Source organism: Alexandromys fortis, unplaced genomic scaffold, assembly GCF_014885135.2.
Source record: "Alexandromys fortis isolate MF-2015 unplaced genomic scaffold, M_Fortis_MF-2015_v1.1 scaffold_228, whole genome shotgun sequence".
NCBI classification, from domain to species: domain Eukaryota; kingdom Metazoa; phylum Chordata; class Mammalia; order Rodentia; family Cricetidae; genus Alexandromys; species Alexandromys fortis.
The window spans coordinates 1,421,349-1,440,636 of NW_026068115.1; the positions used below are offsets into that span (position 1 = coordinate 1,421,349).

General features: G+C 51.4%; 1 protein-coding gene across 4 annotated transcripts in view; it reads left to right on the forward strand.

Annotated features, from left to right (window-relative positions):
• The window catches only part of Nek6 (NIMA related kinase 6), a 73,862-nt gene that overhangs the window by 37,313 nt on the left and 17,261 nt on the right, over positions 1–19,288 (forward strand). For 3 of the 4 annotated variants that reach the window (XM_050124844.1, XM_050124845.1, XM_050124846.1), the window contains exons 2-7: positions 2,284–2,402; positions 8,621–8,761; positions 9,646–9,708; positions 12,922–13,032; positions 18,075–18,183; positions 18,996–19,103. In XM_050124844.1, coding sequence (XP_049980801.1) covers positions 2,313–2,402; positions 8,621–8,761; positions 9,646–9,708; positions 12,922–13,032; positions 18,075–18,183; positions 18,996–19,103 — 622 coding nt within the window. In that variant the 5' untranslated portion in view covers positions 2,284–2,312. The remainder of the gene's footprint in view (positions 1–2,283; positions 2,403–8,620; positions 8,762–9,645; positions 9,709–12,921; positions 13,033–18,074; positions 18,184–18,995; positions 19,104–19,288) is intronic. The other variant, XM_050124847.1, reaches the window with a different exon arrangement.

The following is a 19,288-nucleotide window of genomic DNA, read 5'->3' on the forward strand; positions in this document are numbered from 1 at the left end:
CTACAACAAAGGTTAATGTCATGGACAGGAGTCCACATGTATGTGCTGGCCAGGAATGGCTGTCTTGGCAGAGGCCCTTGCTGGCAGGGGTCTCTGCAGTCTGTCTCTGTCCCTTGCGGCCTCACCTTCTGTTGAGTTTATGTGCTGTAGAGAATATAAAGTGCCCCAAGAGCAGTGAGGGGCAAGGACGGCAGCTTAGTCGGGAAAATTCTAGCTGTGTGTACATGACAACCTGAGCTCAGTTCCAGGCGCCCACATATGAAACGCACGCTGGAGACAGCAAGAGCAGAATCCCTGGGCCTTGCTGGCCAGCTAGTGAGGGCAAATCAGTGAGCTGGAGCTCACCGCACTGTCCTTCCTTTGTCGTTGGGCAGTTCTTTACCTTCATTGCTCCTAGAGTGTGTGCAGATGTGCGTGTGGATGCACATCTGTGTGTGCATATAGAGGGCAGAGGTTGACAGTGGTGTCGTTCCTTCTTCACTTGTCTCCAGCATGTGTTTCACATGTGAGTGCCTGGGGACTCAGCTCAAGCCAGGGCTCACACTGCAGTGGGCTAGGTGCCCTTGGTGCACCCAGAAATTACAAACACTCCCGACTGGTGTGGCTGGTCACAGACTCAGAGGCCAGGGAGTGCCTTACAGCCCAACCAGATCTGGAGGATGTCCGTTCTAACCACTGCTGCTGAGAGATTGTGGGACCTTAAAATGGGCGAGCTTAGTGGGAGGTCATTAGGTCATGAGGCACTGCCTCCAGGAAGGATTGTTTCTCAAGAGATTAAATTGCTATAAAAACTCAAGTCTGGCTTGCTGTCTGGCCATGTGATCTGCCCTGTCCACAGGAGTCCCTGCCGCTGTGATGTCACCTACCAAGGGGTCCCTGCCAGTGCTGAACAGACACTGGCATCAAGCCCTTGGCTCTCCAAAACTGGAGCCCAGTAAAACTTTCCTTTATGAAGTTTCCCAGACTCAGGCATTCTGATATAGTAACGGAAAATGGGCTGATGCAAATACTGTCTCAGCTAGGGCCCTGCAATGCAACTTACACAGACGTGAATGAAACAGAACTGGCTAGTGCTCATGTGCGTTAGAAAGGTTATCCATGATTCATAGGGACTTGTGGCTCCCCAGGGACTTTAATACAGCTTCTCAGTAGCCTGGGTCAGGACCCTGGAGTTCACACTAGGATTGGGACACAGAGGGTGGGCTTTCTTACTACCTGAGCTACACTGATGCCTCTGCAGGTGCCTCATGGGACCCTGAGCCCAGTCTCGGCACAAGGAAGGTGTTAAAGACATCCTGCCGGGGTGCATACAGACTTTCCCACGCAAAAGGATCACCGGGCTGAGTGTCATTCACTTCCCCAGGCAGAAAGCTTCCGTGCAAGTCAGCCTTGGCCTTGACCCCAGCCAGAGAGGCTTGTGTGGTGGGGACGTAATAATGGGGGAGACACTTTTACTCAGGTCTGGGTGCATAGTGGGAGCATTTTCAGGTCAGCCCTGGACATGAGCTACCCTGCACTAGGGTCACACAGAACCTGGGCCCTCCAGTGTGGTTGTGTCTAGCAGGGATGGGGACGTGGGATCATTCCTAAAGGTGCTGCCAGAGTCTGCCTTTGTTCTCTCTCCTGCCCACTTGACTTTATGTGGAGGTGTTAGAGACAGCAGAATAGATTCGTCCCCTGCTGAAAGGATGCAGGGGAAAAAAATGAGGCTTCAATATCTGGTGGTGTGGGGTTGGATCTGGGCTCTCGTGGTGTTTGAATGAAAAGTCTTACATATGCTCGGATTTAGGCACTTGGTTCCCAGTTGGTACCGCTATCAGATAGGTGCTGGAGGAAATACATTACTGGAGGTGGGCTTTGAATCATATGACTCACCCTACTTCCAGTTCACCCTCTCTGTTTCATGCTTTGATAAAAGGTGAAAGCTCGCAGCTCCCTGGCCTGCCATGTTGTCCCTGCCATTATGGACTCTAACCATGTGAACCATAAACCAAAATAAACTTTCTTCATAGGTTGCTTTTGGTCATTCACTTTGGTTTATTACAACAACAGGAAATAATACAGCCTCCTGGCTGGCCTGCAGAGTACCTCAGTTTCCCCCTTCCAATGGACAATCCTAGCAACTGAGTGATGCATTAGAGAGAAAAGGTATCCTGTGGAGTGTTGAGTCCCAGACTGGCCACTTGTGAATAGGTGACAGCTGTGCCCTCTGCTTGCCCATCTATTAAAATGGAAAAAGTGGTCAGGAGGAGAAAGTGACCAGGCCCGTATTTTCTGTTGCAGCTTGTGACCTCGTGAGGCTGGCATGCAGGATGGCAGGACAGCCCAGCCACATGCCCCATGGAGGGAGTCTGAACAATCTCTGCCATGCACTGGGGCCTGCACCCCCTCCAGACACCCAGGTAAGCCCATTCTCTTGTCCCAGGCACACTGAGGGTCCTTCATCCAACCCCTCATTCCTTGTAGAACATCTCCTTGAATGCTTTCAGGTACCTCGGGCCTGTACCTACTTCAGAGATGCTTGGTTTCCATTGAGTCAGCAGCTCTGTGCAAGAAGAGGAGGGACTCAGGAATGAACAGAAAGTTCTTCTGTTCCTGGGCCATTGTCGGGTTTGGTCTGAATTGTCTTTGGCTGTCTTCAGTCTTGTGGTTTAGAGGTGGTCTCCCTGTGCCCACCTCATCCTGGCTTTAGATGTTTTGGAGGACCCAGCTGCCCCTGGTACTGTTCTAAAGGTGGCTGAGTGCCAGGCACACTCGGTGTCTTTGTCAGCTCTGTTTTCTGACCTAGAATGCTCTTCTCAGTCTTTTCCAAGCCACAAGGCCGGATGCTACTCTCTGAGAAGATCCTGCCCCTGACACACAGCATCCCCCCCCCACAAGTTCCCCCACCCTGTGTGCACGCCCCCACATGGCTCTGGACTTGGAAAATTCATTCCTGCGGGGGTCTTCCCTTCCTCTCTAGCCTAGTATACAGAAGCATGGTCTGTACTAGTGAGTCAGCGAGATACATCTGTATCTCAAATACATCCTCTGTGTGTAGTGCACTGCCTCAGGTGTGGTGTGAAGCAGGCCCAGGTCAACTCTTAGGGAGCACACAGCCTCCAGGGATAGAAACTTAAAACTATAAATCAGAAGTAACGCCAGGATTCCAGAGCCCAAGCAAAGCACATGACAGGCAGTGGCCTGCAGAGCAGCAAGCGTGGTGCCTGGGTGGACCAAGATGCTCTAGGACCCTATGGGCAGGGTCAGCTTTTTACCCAAAGGCCAAGAGACCTAAATCAGTGGGAGATTCAAGACAGCCATATTCCTACAGCTTCTGACACCCTAGCTCCTGGTGGAGGACTAATGGGTCTACCCGTTGTGCAGATTATAAAGTACAGGCACCCACTCAGGGAGGCAAGTGATTTTCAAGTCGTACGCGCTTGCACTCTTACTGTGTTGTGATCTATGGCATAGGGCTGTGTCCTACTGCAGAAGCACACAAACATACTGCGTGAGCTCATGGACTGTGCAGGCATGTAGACAATCCTAGGACATCTGTGCCGTTTGTCTTCTGTGTCCGTTGTTGGCCGGGACACGATGCTGATGGCTGGAGCAGCAGGGCCTGCTTAGGTAATGTAGCCATTGGTCACATCAAGTCATTCGCTAACAGTCGAATCCCCCTTGATTAATCTCCCAGAATTAGCCAGTTGCATTTTGAGCAATTAGGGTTAATTACAGGCTCATTTGGCAGAGGAGAGAGGTCTGTAATTATTTCTCAAGCGAGGCGAGGCGAGGCGAGGAGGCAGCAGTGACAGTGTCCTCGGCAGCTTGTCGCACATGTTGGAGTGGGTGATGACATAGTTAAGTGTAATTAGATGCAATCACTCAGTGTAGCCTGCTCTGGGCAGTGGCTGTCACCTGGCCACGCTTGAAGACTTGGGGTGCATGGCCGAGTATGCTGTGCAAACTCCAGGCTGGGACAGGGAAAGGGGTGGCCAGGCACATCTCAGTCCTCTCACCAAGTGTCTGTGTTTCACCCCTTCTGAGGAGCATGGCAGCCAAGCCTCTCCCGTGTCAGCATAATAAACATTTGGAATGGACAGTGAGCTCATGTCCGTTTATGGCAGGAGGCATGTGTCCTAGCAGGCCATCCTTAGAACCTGGAATGAGGCTCTGCCTGCTCTGAGGTTGGGTCCAAAGCCTTTCATCCTGAGTTTCCTCATTAGTTCAGCAGGGACAACGATGGCAGCTCTATCCTGAGATTCCTGTGAAGTCCAAATGACGTGATACACTTTGACTCCAGCATAACTCCTGACACCATGAGTATCAAGGAAATGTCAGTGGTGCTGAGGAAATTCTATGTGCAGACTTTCTCTTTTTTGTTTTTGTTTTTTGAGACAGGGTTTTTCTGTAGTTTTGGAGCCTCTCCTGGACTTTATTTTCATAATTGAAAAATTACTACAGTTTTCAAAGTCAGAGCTCCCACAGTTAAATCTACCCTCACAAAGCAGAAAGGCCAGAGCTCCTAACAGTCCACCCATGGCTTTGTTAACCTTCCAGGCACAAACAGTGGCTTTACAGAAGCCGAGAGAGCCAGCAGCACATGGAAATCTGCTTGCTGAACCATAGCGTTGGCATGTGAGGTTGGTTCACCTGCATGGAGGAAGGCTGGGTTTTAACTGGAACTCTGGTGGATGGCTATAGAGTCAAGAAGGAGCAACCCCTGAAGAATGCTGAAGAGTGTAGAAGGGAAAAGTTCCTTGTGGGAAAAGCCCCTGCTGACAGACAGTTCACTTCTATTAGAGAGGCGTGTATACACTGTGCAGGGCTTTGGGGGCAGCGATCCATGAGTGTAGGTTTCACAGACCAACATCTATATGCCAGCCTTCCCAAAGGAGTGAGGATGGAAGCACTCGGGGGCTGGGGCAGGTGAAACTCTGTGAGTTCAAGGCCAGCCTGATCTACAGAGTAAGCTCCAGGACAGCCAGAGCTGTTACATAGAAAAGTGTCTCAAAAAACAAACACACAACAACAACACAAAACAAAGAAGGGGTGGTGGATGACTAAGGTTTAATGACCAAATGTTCATGGCTGTTGAAACTCAAGGATGTGACAAGATGGCTCAGTCAATAGAGTGCCTGCCATGCAAATACGCCCTGTGTTCAGATGCTTAGCATCCACATGGAAGCTGTACACAGTGGGTCACTTCTGTAACCCAGCACCAGGAAAGTGGGGACATGTGGAGCTCTGGGGCGCACTCACTGTTCAGTCTAGCTGAGTTTGGTGAGTTCTGGCTTTAGTGAGAGAACCATCTCAAAAGTAAAATGGAGAATGAAAACAGTGGACACTGACTCTACTCTCTGTGTGCACACACACGCAAACACACGCACATACATGTACGCACAGATGCACATGCACACACACATACACAATTGAAGAGTGTTGGCTTTGCTCATGAATTTAGAAGATTGTTCCAGGTCCTTATCTGAGTACCGGCCCTTGGGATACATGACCCACTGGGGACCCCTCTATAAACAAATTAAGAAGGAGAACACTAGAGGGCTTGGGGAGGAGTGGAGAATGGGGTAGCTGGTTTTGTCCAGTGGGTGACCAGGGGTCAGGGAGAACAGAGAGAATAATATAGACCGCACATACACACCCCTACCTTCTCAGCCAAGCACAAAGAACTGGTGCTTGGTCATTTCAATTGAGCCCGTAGCAAAGGAACAGCCCGATATGGGTTTTGTAATGATCCCTTAGGGCTGAGACCTGAGGCACATTCAGGTTAAATTGGGATGAATGGAGCCCACAAGAAAGGCCAGCTGTACTGGGCTGAAGGTGGAGAAGGACCTCCGGCCTTCGCCTTCCAGCCTTTGTCAGCCAGTGCTCTCAGCTGGCAGCTCTCACCAAGGTGCAGGATCATCTTGTAGAGGCGTTCTGCAGTTTGAATGTTTAGTGCCTGTCATAATGTCTGTATGCTATAAGCATTTCCTTAATGCTCTGTGAGCTGATGGCCCATGAAGCCTGCAGTAAATCTAGGCTGGGATGATGGCAGTGACGAATCATGCTAACTGTGTTGTGTGATCACTGAGTCCTTCTGCCTCGGAGGAGAAGTATCCAGTGCTCTGGAGTAGAAACAGCGGAGGTTGGCTGTGGTTTGAAATTGGCCACTCTGCTGAGTGAGGTTGGCCTCACAGTGTCTGACAGTATAGATCTTTGTAAGTTGAGCCCTTTTGTGCAATGCATATTTAAAGCATTTTGCTTCGTAGAAACCCACTCCCCTGTAAGTTCCCTGTCCACATGGTGTCAGATGTCTTTAAAGGTGAAATTCATTTACAGGAAGTGTCATGCTGATGAAGTGTGCTTTTTAAAATCATAGAAACAGTTGCCTTAAAATTAATGATGCGTCACCAGTATGGGGGAGAAGAGGCCCATGCAGTGTAAAGATGATTAAAATTCAGGTCAGAAGTCTGACTTAGTCAGGCTAAATTTTTTAATGAGATTTCAGAAAATTAATTGGGCGAATGCATTTTTATCCTTCTAACATGTAATTTTATGCTCCTGTTTAGGGAGTGAGCAAAGGGAGAAGGGTTTCTCAATGGCCAAAGTGTATTGTGGTTCAAACATTTTAAACTCAAATTAGCAAAGGGGTAGGGGTACTTGTGCCCTGATTTGATCTGACTTGGGAAAGAAAGCCTGGGTTTCTCTGGGCTTTCTGGGGTAGGATGGGTGTCCTAGGGGAGTCCTTTCCCATTGTCCCCTGTATGTCCTGCCTAGTGACATTTCTAGGGAAGTTGAGGCTGGGGACAATTGTCATGGACCTGCTTTCCCCTTGACTCCTGCTGTCTCTGATCAGGCTCTCAGAGTCCTCCATCCTCCTCCTCCTGATCCACACCATCCTCCTCTGTGCTAGGAAGCAGTGTGTGGCAGATTGCTGCAGGATCAGCAGCCTGCCTCCTCATAGCCCTAGACGCTGGCCAATCTCCTCTGCCTCTGAGGAAGAGCTGAGGGTCACCCCCGCTCCAAGGAGCCAGGAATGACACTTCCCATTGTGTCATCTCTGCCAGCAGCCCACAGTGTAGCCCTAGTGAACGGATGACAGGCTCAGTGGCACTCGGGCACTCGGCAAGCTGAGCCATGTCGAGGGTACCCTGGTACCCTGGATCAGGAAACAGGCCTGGTGAGGTAGGCAACACACACCTGGCCCGGAGGGGGAGAAGATTCCACCCCCACCCTCCAGAACTAATGGGTCAGGACTCTGATGCGCAGGTGCCCTTGTGTCATGAGATGCCCACACCTGCGCAGAGGCTGCCCCCGAAGCACCCTGCCCACCCCAGTGGACTGAACATGCCTCAGTGCACAGCACCGCCAGGCTTCACTACAGTAAACCGTTTCTCTAATTAGGATGAATGAGTTGCAACAGGAAATGCATTGCACATCTGGGTCATCCTTATATAGATGTGAACTAGAACTTTGGCCTCTGTGGTCACCCGCTACCCCACAACTACCACCTCATGTCCACTAGACTTTGGAGCCATGGCAGAATTGGGCAGAGTACCCGACCTAGTAAGAAGGCCCATGTTTACAGAACAGGTAGCCTTGACGCTCACCCTTCTCCACCCGCCACTGTTCCAGGGGAATGCTGGGGCCCCAGAGGGGAAGGCCTTACCCCAGGACCCCCAGCAGCACAGCCCCATATCCAACAAGGAATCTGCTTTCCTGGCCAGGCCTTAGGCTCTCAAGTACCTAATTGCAACAGCATGTTGTCACCTCTGCAGGTACTTCTGTCCCCAGGAGCCACCCTGGTTCTGTCTAAGCATGGCTTCAGCTGTGCTCCTGCAGTTGGCGATGCAGTTCACCCCTTGGAGCTGGCACTACTGCACCCCACAGTCCTCACTTTCTAGCACTAGGGAAGCAGTGGGGCTCCACTCAGGGTCTCTCTGAGGCTTTGGTGAGTTGACTTTGAGGTGGCAGCTGCACCATGTTGGGCATGAATAGTGCTGGAGAAGCTTATCCTCTTGAGTGCCACTTGGTGAGTAGTAAGGTATTGGCAGTTCCTTAAGAGTTTGTCCAGCAGAATCATCTTCCTCTTGCTCAAGTCTGCAGGCAGGGATCTCTCAAACCATCTTCCAAGGGTGCCTCAAGGTCCCAGAATCAAGGTCAGCTCAGCATTGACCTTGCAGAGGGAAGAGGCAGAGGGAGCATGGGCTGGCAGGAGGCTGCCCCTAGTCTTCTTGGCCAGGTTCCATCATGGCTTTCAGTGATGACTGCAGTCTCCACAGTCTGGTTTCTTTGTGCCACTGTGATGGGCAGGTTGTCCAAACACTTAGCTTGCTTCCCTTGATGAGGAACCTGTCCCAGTTAATGGTGACTGACCTGTGGCGGGGGGGGGGGGGGGGGGGGGGGGGGGGGGGGGGGGGGGGGGGCTGGTGAGCCTGGATGAGACTAGAACTGTCCTGCCCCCTTGATGTGACATTTGTCCCACACTCTTCTTACCAGGACCCTTACTGGGGGTGTGTGTTAAATCCTTCTTTGCTTAGAGGGGTACTGTTGGGATACTGGGATCCTAGAGGCCACAGCCGTCCAGTCCCAGGCTTTCTGCTTCAGCCTAGTGATCACACGCCTCTGTCTCTTACAGAGGCACCCCAACACCCTGTCTTTTCGCTGCTCACTGGCGGACTTCCAGATTGAGAAGAAGATTGGCCGAGGACAGTTCAGTGAGGTTTACAAGGCCACCTGCCTGCTGGACAGGAAGATCGTGGCTCTGAAGAAGGTACAGGTGAGTCAGGGCCACAAGTACAAATGGCTTCACCGTGACCCTACCTCCTAGAGGACTCGAGTTTATCCCTCTGTAAAACATAAAAGAAAAGTATGTACACATTAGGTACCTGCTGTGTACAATCATGTGTTCAGACACAGGACTCTGACAGTAGCCCTGTGGGCTGGGATTATTGTCCCATTTTTCAGATGAGGAAAACAGTAGAAACCTACTAACTCCCCAGGCCAGAGGGAGCTTAGGGAAAAGCAAGCTAGCCCCTGCCCATCAGGCCCTGGCTCTCAGAGTCCTTCTCAATGTTGGGGTCACAGTGGGGGAGGGGCACAGCGGCAAGGTCAGGCTGGGAAGCACATAGCACATACCTGGAATCCTCCCCACAGACTGCCTTATTCTGCTGGTTCTTCTGCAGAGTCCCTGGATGGGAATACACAAGCTGTATAGCATCAGCGTTGATCTGTGACCTCACATTCTCTCCAGGACACTGGGCGTCAGGCTCCTGCAGCTGAGAAACTGTCTGCTCTTTCCTTTCCAAGGGCATTCTGGGCCATCTTCTGCATGCTGGCTGCTGTGCTGGGACACTGCCAATGGCTGCCTTTGTCTGTCCATACAAGGCTTAGGCTTCAGGCCCCTGCAGAAGGAACACTGGTGACATACCAATTACCAGGGTGTGACCTCAGCGAGGTCAGAGGCTGTGGCCCTCAGCGCCTGCTCTGTGAGTCAGATACAGTGACTCTTCATGTAGGAGGCATCATGGGCCCTGAGTGAGCCTGGAAACACGGTCTCATTCATGCTGTTGCTGAGAGTGGGGACTCTTATTCTTCTGGGTGCTGGGCAAGGAACAGGGTAAGCAGGGGCTTGAATCTGTTTCTGGCTTCCTTTTGCCCTAGATCTTTGAGATGATGGATGCCAAAGCCAGGCAGGACTGTGTCAAGGAAATTGGTCTCCTAAAGGTGAGTTGCCTGGGTCTGGCCAGGAGTTGCCTGCGTCTGGCCAGTCTTGGTTGGGCCGGCTTTCTAGGGTACTGCGGGTCAGACACCCTGGGCCTATCTGTAGGTCAGACACCCTGGGCCTATCCGCGGGTCAGACACCCTGGGCCTATCCGCGGGTCAGACACCCTGGGCCTATCCGTGGGTCAGACACCCTGGGCCTATCTGAGGGTCAGACACCCTGGGCCTATCTGAGGGTCAGACACCCTGGGCCTATCTGAACGGCACACGTGGGCGTCAGGTATATGTGCAGTTGTGCCTGCCTCCTTCCTAGGGTCTCCGTGTTGATTTTGCCAGGCCTAGGGCCCCAGGTAGGAGACAGAGAGGAGAAAAGTCTTGGGTTACAGTCCTGATGTCTTCCTTTGCAAGCGATGCTACCTTTCACAAGTGACTTAACTTCAATGAGCCTCTGTTCACCCAGCTTCTAAATGGCAGGAATACCGACTGGACGGAATTGAGAGGATGGTGTAAAAAAATGAAAGAAGTAAAAACAGCATGGGGCTGGGGAGACGGCTGGGTCGGCAGAGTGAGTGACTTGGAAACATGAGGACAGGAGTTCACTAGAACCCATTTTATTGTTTGCTTTTTGCTTGTTTATTTTTGAGACAGGGTTTCTCTATATACCCCTGGCTGTCCTACAACTTACTGTATAGACCAGGCTAGCCTTGAACTCACCTGCCTTTGCCTCAGGAGTGCTCAGATTAAAGGTGTGCACCACCATTCCTGGCCTCCATATTTGTTTGTTTGGTTTGTAGCCCCAGCACTGAGGAGGGGTCGACAGCAGGGCCTCTGGGGTTCACTGGCCAGCCAACCCAGCCTACTCCGCAAGCTAGTGATCAGCAAGAGATTCCTTCTCAAAAAACAAGGTGGGGCCAGCAGAGGCTCAGTGAGTAAAGCACTGGGTATGCAGGCCGCCTGAGTTAGTCCCCAGCGCTCCTGTAGAGATAGGAGAACCGACTTAACAAGATCATCCTCCGACCGCTACACAGGTGCCGTGGCATGCACACATTCATGTGTTACGTGTCCATGGCAATGGAAGCTGGTGTTAGCCCCTAACAACCTTCTCAAAACAACCATAAAATAATTCAGTAGACAGTGGACAGTTTGAACAGGGTGCTGGGGAAGCTGTAACCCCTGCCTCACAACACACACACGGTTGTGAAATGGATTAGTCTGAAAATAAAATGAAAGACTAAATTGAGGAACATTTCTGTAGTCTGTGCACAGATTTGAAAGTTAAAGCTAAGGTGGGTATGGTGTCATCCACCTGTAATTCCAACACAGAAGAGTCTAAGAACTGCCAGGAGTTAAAGACCAGCCTGGGCTACATAGTGAACACCAGGCTAGCCTGGGCTACGTAGTGAATACCAGGCTAGCCTGGGCTACGTAGTGAATACCAGGCCAGTCTGGACTGACGTACAGAATGAGCTCCCCAAAGAATGAACAAAACACAAGCTAAGGCTATAATCAAAAGTTTATAGGAGAAAACTGCAGGGACTTGTCATAGCTAGAGCACACAGCCGTGTCCCCACATATCAAGGGGATTATCCACAAAAGAAGGCAGAAATCAACTGTCTGTCATAGCCACCATATGGAAATGAAAATGCAAGGCACGGAGGGAGATACTACCAGCACCTCATCACCTCATTGACAGTGGTCTGACACATACGTAAATAACCAAGGCTGTAATTGGGTCTGACCAGTTCAGTGTTTTCAGTGCTCTGGGGCGTCCAGGTCCCTGCCCCCACCTTACCCCATGCCCGTCCCCTGGGCCCCTAGTTCCCCGTGCCTTGCTCTCACTCATCAGCCACTCTGTCCTCTGGTCAGCCCTCCTACCACAGGGCCTTTGCATAAGCCATATCCACTCAGACCCCTGACTGCAGTAATTCTCATTAGGCCTGAGAAAACACCCTTTCCTGCTGACCCAGGCTAGCTGGACTCAAAGGCTTCTGGAGCCTTTAGAAGGGATGCTGTCAATCAGACACTGACTGTCCACTGAGAGATGAGCAGTGTCAGCCTGTAGTAGGAGGGACGGGCCACATCTCGCCACCCAACTAGCTTAACCCCCGAAATAACCACACAGAAACTGTATAAATTACTGCCTGGCCCACTAGGTCTAATTTCTTATTGGCCAACTCTTACATCTTAATTTAACCCATTTTTACCAATCTGTATAACACCACGAGGTTGTGGCTTACTGGGAAAGATTCTAACCAGTGGCAGTCTCAGGCAGGAGCTTCATGGCATCTGCCACACTGCCTTCTTCCTCCCAGCATTCAGTTCTCTTTTCCCTGCCTACCTAAGCTCTTCCCTATCAAAAGGCCAAGGCAGGTTCTTTATTCAACCAATGAAAGCAACACAAATACAGAGGACCTCCTGCACTATTCAAACTATAGTAAAGAGGAGCAGGCCCTTTGTTTCATCCCGCCCAGCTCCCAGCTGCCTGGCTAGCTTATACCCGAAATAATCACACAGAAACTGTATTAATTAAATTACTGCCTGGCCCATTAGTTCTAGCCTCTTATTGGCTAGAAATTCAACCCATTTCTAATAATCTGTATGTCACCAAAAGGTCGTGGCTTACCAGGAAAGATTCAGCATGTCTGATTCTGGTGATTCCATGGCGGCACTCTCTGACCCTGCTTTCTTCCTCCCAGAATTCAGTTCTGTCTTCTCCACCTATCTAAGTTTTGCCCTATCAGGCCAAGCAGTTTCTTTATTGATCAACCAATGAAAGCAACCCAAATACAGAAGGACCTCCTACACCGTCAGCCACCATGTAGCAGTGTTGGGAGTGCTCTCTTGCTTCCCTAGACCCAGCAGCCATGTAGGTATGGTATCACCATCCGGGTCCCATATGTGAGGTAGAGCTGATTTTTACCCCCTGCCTGGCCTCCACTCACTTCCTCAGCATGAAGACCAGAGGCAGAAACCCACACTGGGTGAATCAGTAGTCAGGTGTGCTTAGGGTAGGAAGGATTCTTAGGTTTCCAAGGGATGGCTGAGACATTGAGAAAGAACAAAAGATCAGAAGGAATGTTTCTGTGAACCCATGAGCTAAGTCTGGGCAGAGGCTGGCCTTATGCTGCACTGGAGGGGTGTCGGGTACGTGTGCAGGGCAGACACTGGGGCTGTGACATTCATCACTTGTGTGACCCCCTCCCTTTTCTGGTGCAGCAACTGAACCATCCAAACATCATCAAGTATCTGGACTCTTTCATCGAAGACAACGAGCTGAACATTGTGCTGGAATTGGCTGACGCAGGTGACCTCTCCCAGATGATCAAGGTCAGAACAATGTCCTCTCAACCTGAATGGCACTCCTCCATGTCCCAGTGACGACCCTGGCCTGTCTCTGTCTTCCTGTCAGACAGGATGAGTCAGGGCTATGGTACACAGAGGAGCCTTTGGACCACCTACACTGCTCCATCCTAGAGCACATGGGGACACTTTTCTGTACAGAAGGAACAGGAACAGATAGATAGTCAACACCTCCAAAGATCAGACTTCAATTTCTGTCTTAGAGTTAACTCTTGCTGTGATGAAACACCTGACCAAAAGCAACCTGGGGAGGAAAGAGTTTATTTGGCCTACACTTCCACATCAAAGACAGTCAAGGCTGGAACTCAAGCAGGGCAGGCACCTGGAGGCAGGAGCTGATGCAGAGACCATGGAGGGTGCTGCTTACTGGCACTCCTCATGACTTGCTCAGCCTGCTGTCTTATAGAACCCAGGACCACCAGCTAAAGATGGTACCATCCACATCATGGGGCCCTCCCACATCAACCAGTAGTTAAGAAAATGCCAGGAGCTAGAGAGATGGCTCAGTGGTTAAGAGCACTTGACTGCTCTTCCAGAGGTACTAAGTTCACTTCCCAGCAACCACATGGTGGCTCACAACCATCCATAATGGGATCAGATTCAGCACTCATATACATAAAACACACAAATAAATGAATCTTAAAAAAAAAAAGAAATAGGGGGCTGGAGAGATGGCTCAGTGGTTAAGAACATTGCCTGCTCTTCCAAAGGTCCTGAGTTCAATTCCCGGCAACCACATGGTGGCTCACAACCATCTGGAACAAGGTCTGGTGCCCTTTTCTGGCCTGCAGACATACACACAGACAGAATATTGTATCCATAATAAATAAGTAAATATTTGGAAAAAAAAAAGAAAAGAAATAAAATGCCCTATAGGCTTGCCTACAGCCTGATCTTACAGGGGCATTTCTTAGATGAGGTTTCTTCCTCTTAGGTGACTATAGATTGTATCAAGTTGCCATAAAACTAGGCAGCACAATTGACCCCTTGTCAGCTTGACACACAAGCACTTCACTCTGGAGCCATAACCTTTTCTTTGTTCTTTCCCAAGATCACACACTAATATTAATGTCACAATATAAGACATTTTACACACTTAAAAAGTTCCACCACCTTTACAAATTCAAACTTAAAAATTCAGTTTCTTTAAAAATTCCAAGTCCTGTAAAGTAAAAAATAATTAAGTTAAATATTTCCTTACTTTAGGGGGAAGAATGGGGCACAGTAACAATGTGTATAAATTAAAGCCAAACTTAATAATAGCTAAGTGACTGGTGTCTGGGATCCACTCATGATCTTCGGGGTTTTTCCAAAGGACTTGGGTCAGTTCCCCAGCCATGCCCTCTGCAGCACACACAGCTTGTCTTCTCGGCTCCTCCGGCAGGATCCTCTCCACTGCTACTGCTGTTCTTGGTGATCATCCCATGGTACCGGCATCTCCAACACTGGGGTCTCTGCTGCAGCTGGGCTGCACTTTCACTGATAGCCTGTGCTGGGCTCCCTCAGTGCCAAGCCTCTGCTGCTTGCTGTCCCCTGCATTTCTTCAACACCCCCTCCCCCCACTACCAAGCTCAGCTGCCAGTACAGGGTGCAACCTTGGCCGCCTCTGGGCACACATCGCAGAAGGTTTCACCTCAGTGATGCTAGTCTCTTCTATCAGTGCTGTGTTCTCATCTCCAGCCAACTAGTATCCATTAGTCCAGCAAAGCAGAGGCTTTCACTTCTGTGGTTCAGTCTCTTGTTAACCATAGTCAGTGTTTCCGCCCCAACTGAGCTGGCCAGAACCACAGGTTCTTAAAGTGTGCAGTCTTTAGGTGACATGTCTGTCCTATGGCTCCAGTTGCCACAATCTATATAGTAGGGGAAACTGAGGCCCAGAGAGGTGGTCTTGTCTGAGAATACAGTCATTGTCTCCACTGCCCACGTAGTGAGGAGTCCATGCCTGGTCTGTGACAGCTGAGCATCTGTGAGTGCCATGTTCTCTGATATGACATAAACTACCTTGTTCCCCTCCCAGGACTCAGGAGTAGAACTACTTTGGGTTTGGTTTCAGGGACATGGCGGCTCCATTGAGAGAGTGTCATCATCAGTCAAAGGCAGGCTAAGCCACTGAGCCTGTGTTCTCCTCAGCAAGCTCAGCCAAAGACAACACAGCTTTTAAGGGAAAAAGCCCTAATCCTTACTTCTCCCCTCATGTCCCTGCTGGCATGGACCCCATCATCTGTCTTCCCTGAGCCTAGCCTGTCCTAAGGGAAGCCAAGCCACGCTCAGGCCCCACACTGAGCTCCCGCTGTGTTTGGATAAGGGCCGACATAGACTGTCTTCCCAGCAGGCACAGGGGACTAGGCAGTTGTTTGTCAGTTGCTCTTCAGAAATTTGGCCCCTAGGAATATGGTGTCGTTGGGAAGCAGCATTACTGAGCTGTTATCACCTGCTTTTATATTTCCATTGACATATTAATGCATTTGCAGGGTGTTAATCTCCACTTGGATCTCTGGTGGGAACAGACGCAATCCATCATGTTTCATGCCCCTTCACTTACCGTCCCCCTACACATACCCCATGTATATGCGCAACTCTCCGCCATCTTGCTATGTGCCAGCCCCCACCAAGACCTCAGGGATCCACCACTGCTGGTGGTGCCCCCAGGGCCTTGAGTTCCACCAGGAAGGTAGGCTCTAGAGTGAGCCAGGGTAGGGTCTGTGGAATCAGGGCGGGTGGGGGGCTTCCTGGAGGAGGTGATCCCAGAGCTGAGTTGACCTCAGAGCAGATGAGAGAGGAGCTGGATAAGCACTCCAGAGGGTGAGGTGCACTGTGCTCCAACAAGGAGCCCCAGGCGAAGAGGTGGCATGGGGTCAAGGCTTCAGGCTCAGGAGCTTCCTCAGACTCCTGGAAGGAGCAGATACAATAAGCCTTGTGTTTGGAAGACTGAGTGGCAAGCAGGGGGTGGGTGGGGGTGGAGCAGGAGCAGAGAACTGGAGCCCTCTTTACCCTCCATCCGCTGCAGCCCATGGACCTCAGGTTTCTAGGACCTCTCAGACTCTGGAATAGAGGCAGACAGCATTTGGCCAGGGTTTGGGGGTGCTAGGCATTGCTCCCCTTCCTGGTGACTGTTTAAGGAGAGGATTCTGGGAAAGGGCTGTAGGCCAGACCAACTCCTTCAAACTAAAGGAGATGGACTGGGCAGCTAGCCTGCTGGCCTCTCTGTGTGCCCTGGGCTCCACAGAGAACTGACTTTGGGTAGTGTGGAAGCTCTTCCTGCCCAATAGCCGACTGCACAGGCTTCCTCACAGGCAGGACTAGGACTGTGGCAACTCCAGCCAGCAAGGGAATTGGGGCGGTGCCCTAACTGGACACACTTGGGATGGCTTAGCAGGCCCCACACCGAGTTTTCTCATACCCACACTGCCTGGTGCCTGGTAGGATCTATTGCCATATCCTTCCCAGTTCTCTAGGTATCCAGGGGAACCCCGCCTTTGCAACCAATCTCAAGCCTGGGTCACACCACAGTGTTCCCACTGGTCAGCGGGGCCTGTGTCCTGAGGGCTTGCAGCCTCAGGGGCCAGCCAACCATGGTGCTGGTATTATTTACAGAGCTGGTGAAGCCCAGAGCCGCCACTGTCTGAAACCCACCAGAGACTCTGTGCCTTCCTACTAAATGTCAGCTAGCACTTATAGAATGTGACATTTAGAAAATCACCACTCCCGACTGCACGCGTCCTCACGTAAACACTATAATGAGGACCAAATAACATTGTGGTGTAAATAACAGCCCACCCAGCCTGCTGCAGAGGCCTGGGGATGGCCCAGGGCAGAGGTCTTCTGGGAGACCAGGACAGCTAGCCCTCTGGCTCCGCCTAGAAGGACCTCAGGAGAGCCTCAAGGGGCTCAGCTTCTAGGCCAACAGCTGGCTGCTGTCATGGCCTTGCAGCTGGAGGTGCCCAGCTCTGGATCCCAGCATAAGGCACCTGCTGGCTGTGTAGTCTCTCTGGGCATGGTCCCTACCGCAGGTTCCCAGCATCATGAGATGTGCTGAGGAACTAAGACCTAACCAGCCTCCCCTTGTAGCCCTCAGCGCCTTCATGCTTCTTCCTGAGGGCCCAACAGCATGGCTGAGCATGGCCTGTCCACGACATGACTTTCTGTTCCCTCACCAGGAGTAGGCACCTAGCAGTTCCTGGCTTCCTACCCTAGAGTCTTTGCTTGGCAGGAGGCCACAGTGCTGCCACTTGCCACTAAAACCATAGCTCGCGCACCCCAACACACACATCTGTTACTGCCCCTGTGCCTCAGGGCGTGTTCCTGCATTGTCTTACCAGAACCTTCTATTTCAGTTCTCTTTCAGTGCACCCTGGGGGAGTTGTATCTTTGGCTTTTTTCTTTCTTTTTTCCTGGGGGATTGAGTGTGGTTTACTAGGTCCTGGCTAGTTTTATGACAACTTGACACAGGCTAAAGTAACATGTGAAAAGGAGCCTCGAAGGAGAAAATGCATCCGTAAGATCCGGCTGTGGGCGTTTTCATAGTGACTGGTGGAAGAGGGCCCAGCACCCTCCATGGCCTCTGCATCAGCTCCTACCTCCAGGATCCTGCCCTGTTTGAGTTTCTGTCCTGACTTCCTTCCATAGTAGACTGGTGTGGTAGTAGTAGATAAAATAAACCCTCTTCTTGCAAAGTTGCTCTGGTCATGGGGTTTCATCACAGTAGTAGATATTCTAAGACACTAGGCAAGGAAGCAGATTAATGCCCACTGCAACCAAGGGGCTGCTTGAGAAAGATAAGCTGTCTCTCCAAGGGTTTTCTGCCTTTAGCAGCCACAGTGCACTGGACTTGCTGGCTCTGAGGACATGGGAGCAACAATGGCTGCTTCTCAGGCATGGTCAGGGCTGAGGCTGAGTGTCCCTTCCCCGGGGTCCTCTGGGCAGAGGTGTGGACACAGCCTTCTGCCGCACCTTGTTTGTGCCCCCACCACTGAAGGCATGCTCACGCAGGCTTGTCTGTCTCCTTACAGTACTTCAAGAAGCAGAAGCGACTTATTCCTGAGAGGACCGTGTGGAAGTACTTTGTGCAGCTGTGCAGCGCTGTGGAGCACATGCATTCCCGGCGTGTGATGCACCGAGGTGTGTGCCCCGCGGGAACTGGGACCCCAGCCCTGAGATCTCCAAGCGCCCTAAGAGCCGCCTTGAGAATGAGTTAGGCCATTTAGTGTTCCCCACACAGGATATCCAACAGCTGCGTTCACTTCTGTTCCATGTCAGGAAGCACCTGTGGGGGCAAGGGACCCGCCTGACGCCAGTAGTCACCACATAAGCTTCAGGGAACAGGGCCACCTCAGCACTCGGTCTCCACTCGTCCTTGATGTGGCCGATTCTGGTACTGAAGCCAGATTTGCCCAGAGGAAGGAAGTTTCCTGTGGGCTTTGACACCTTGGTAGGAGTTGGCTAAGCAAACTACAGCCCCATCCCACACCAGGAAGTGAGGTGGGACACCGGTGAGTGCTTCTGAGAGGCACCCTGAGGTGTGAAGCTTGCTGGGAAGGTGTCAAACTGGTGCCTCCATTTCCCCCTGCAGCTGTGCAGGTGACAGTCTTCTAGCACTGGCAGCCATACAAAAGGAGACAGTGGTATAGAGATCTCTGCTCCCCACTCATGGCTAACCTGGAAAGCGGGGGGAGATAGATAGACTCATGTTATAGGTGAAGAAAACGAGGCTTGGGGAGCAACTGTCCCAAGGTCCCTCTGGGTGGCAAGCAGGGGCACAGGGAAGCCTCAGGGAAAGGGACCTGGCTTTGATGTTTGAGTGGCAGTTGGTTTTGCCCTGAGGGAGGGCCTACCCATTACCCAAAGGTGATTTGTGGTCCCTCCCAGGCCTCTGGCCTCCTGTCCTTTCTAAGCCTACTTTCCCACACCAACCCCATGTCCTCGCCCTGCAGACATCAAGCCTGCCAATGTGTTCATCACAGCTACAGGCATTGTGAAACTTGGTGACCTCGGCCTGGGCCGCTTCTTCAGCTCGGAGACCACTGCAGCCCACTCACTAGGTAAGGGGGCTGTGGGCCTCGGTGACCTGGCCAGAAGCATTTGCATAGTGTGGGGCAGATGCTTTTTGAGTCCCTAGAGTTCACTCTTGCTTTGGTATAGATCCAGAGTAGAGGAAACTGAGGCCCAGAGGGGCCATGGGGGCATCCCTGTATCTCTAGGTCACCTCGAGTACTTCCTGGAAGGC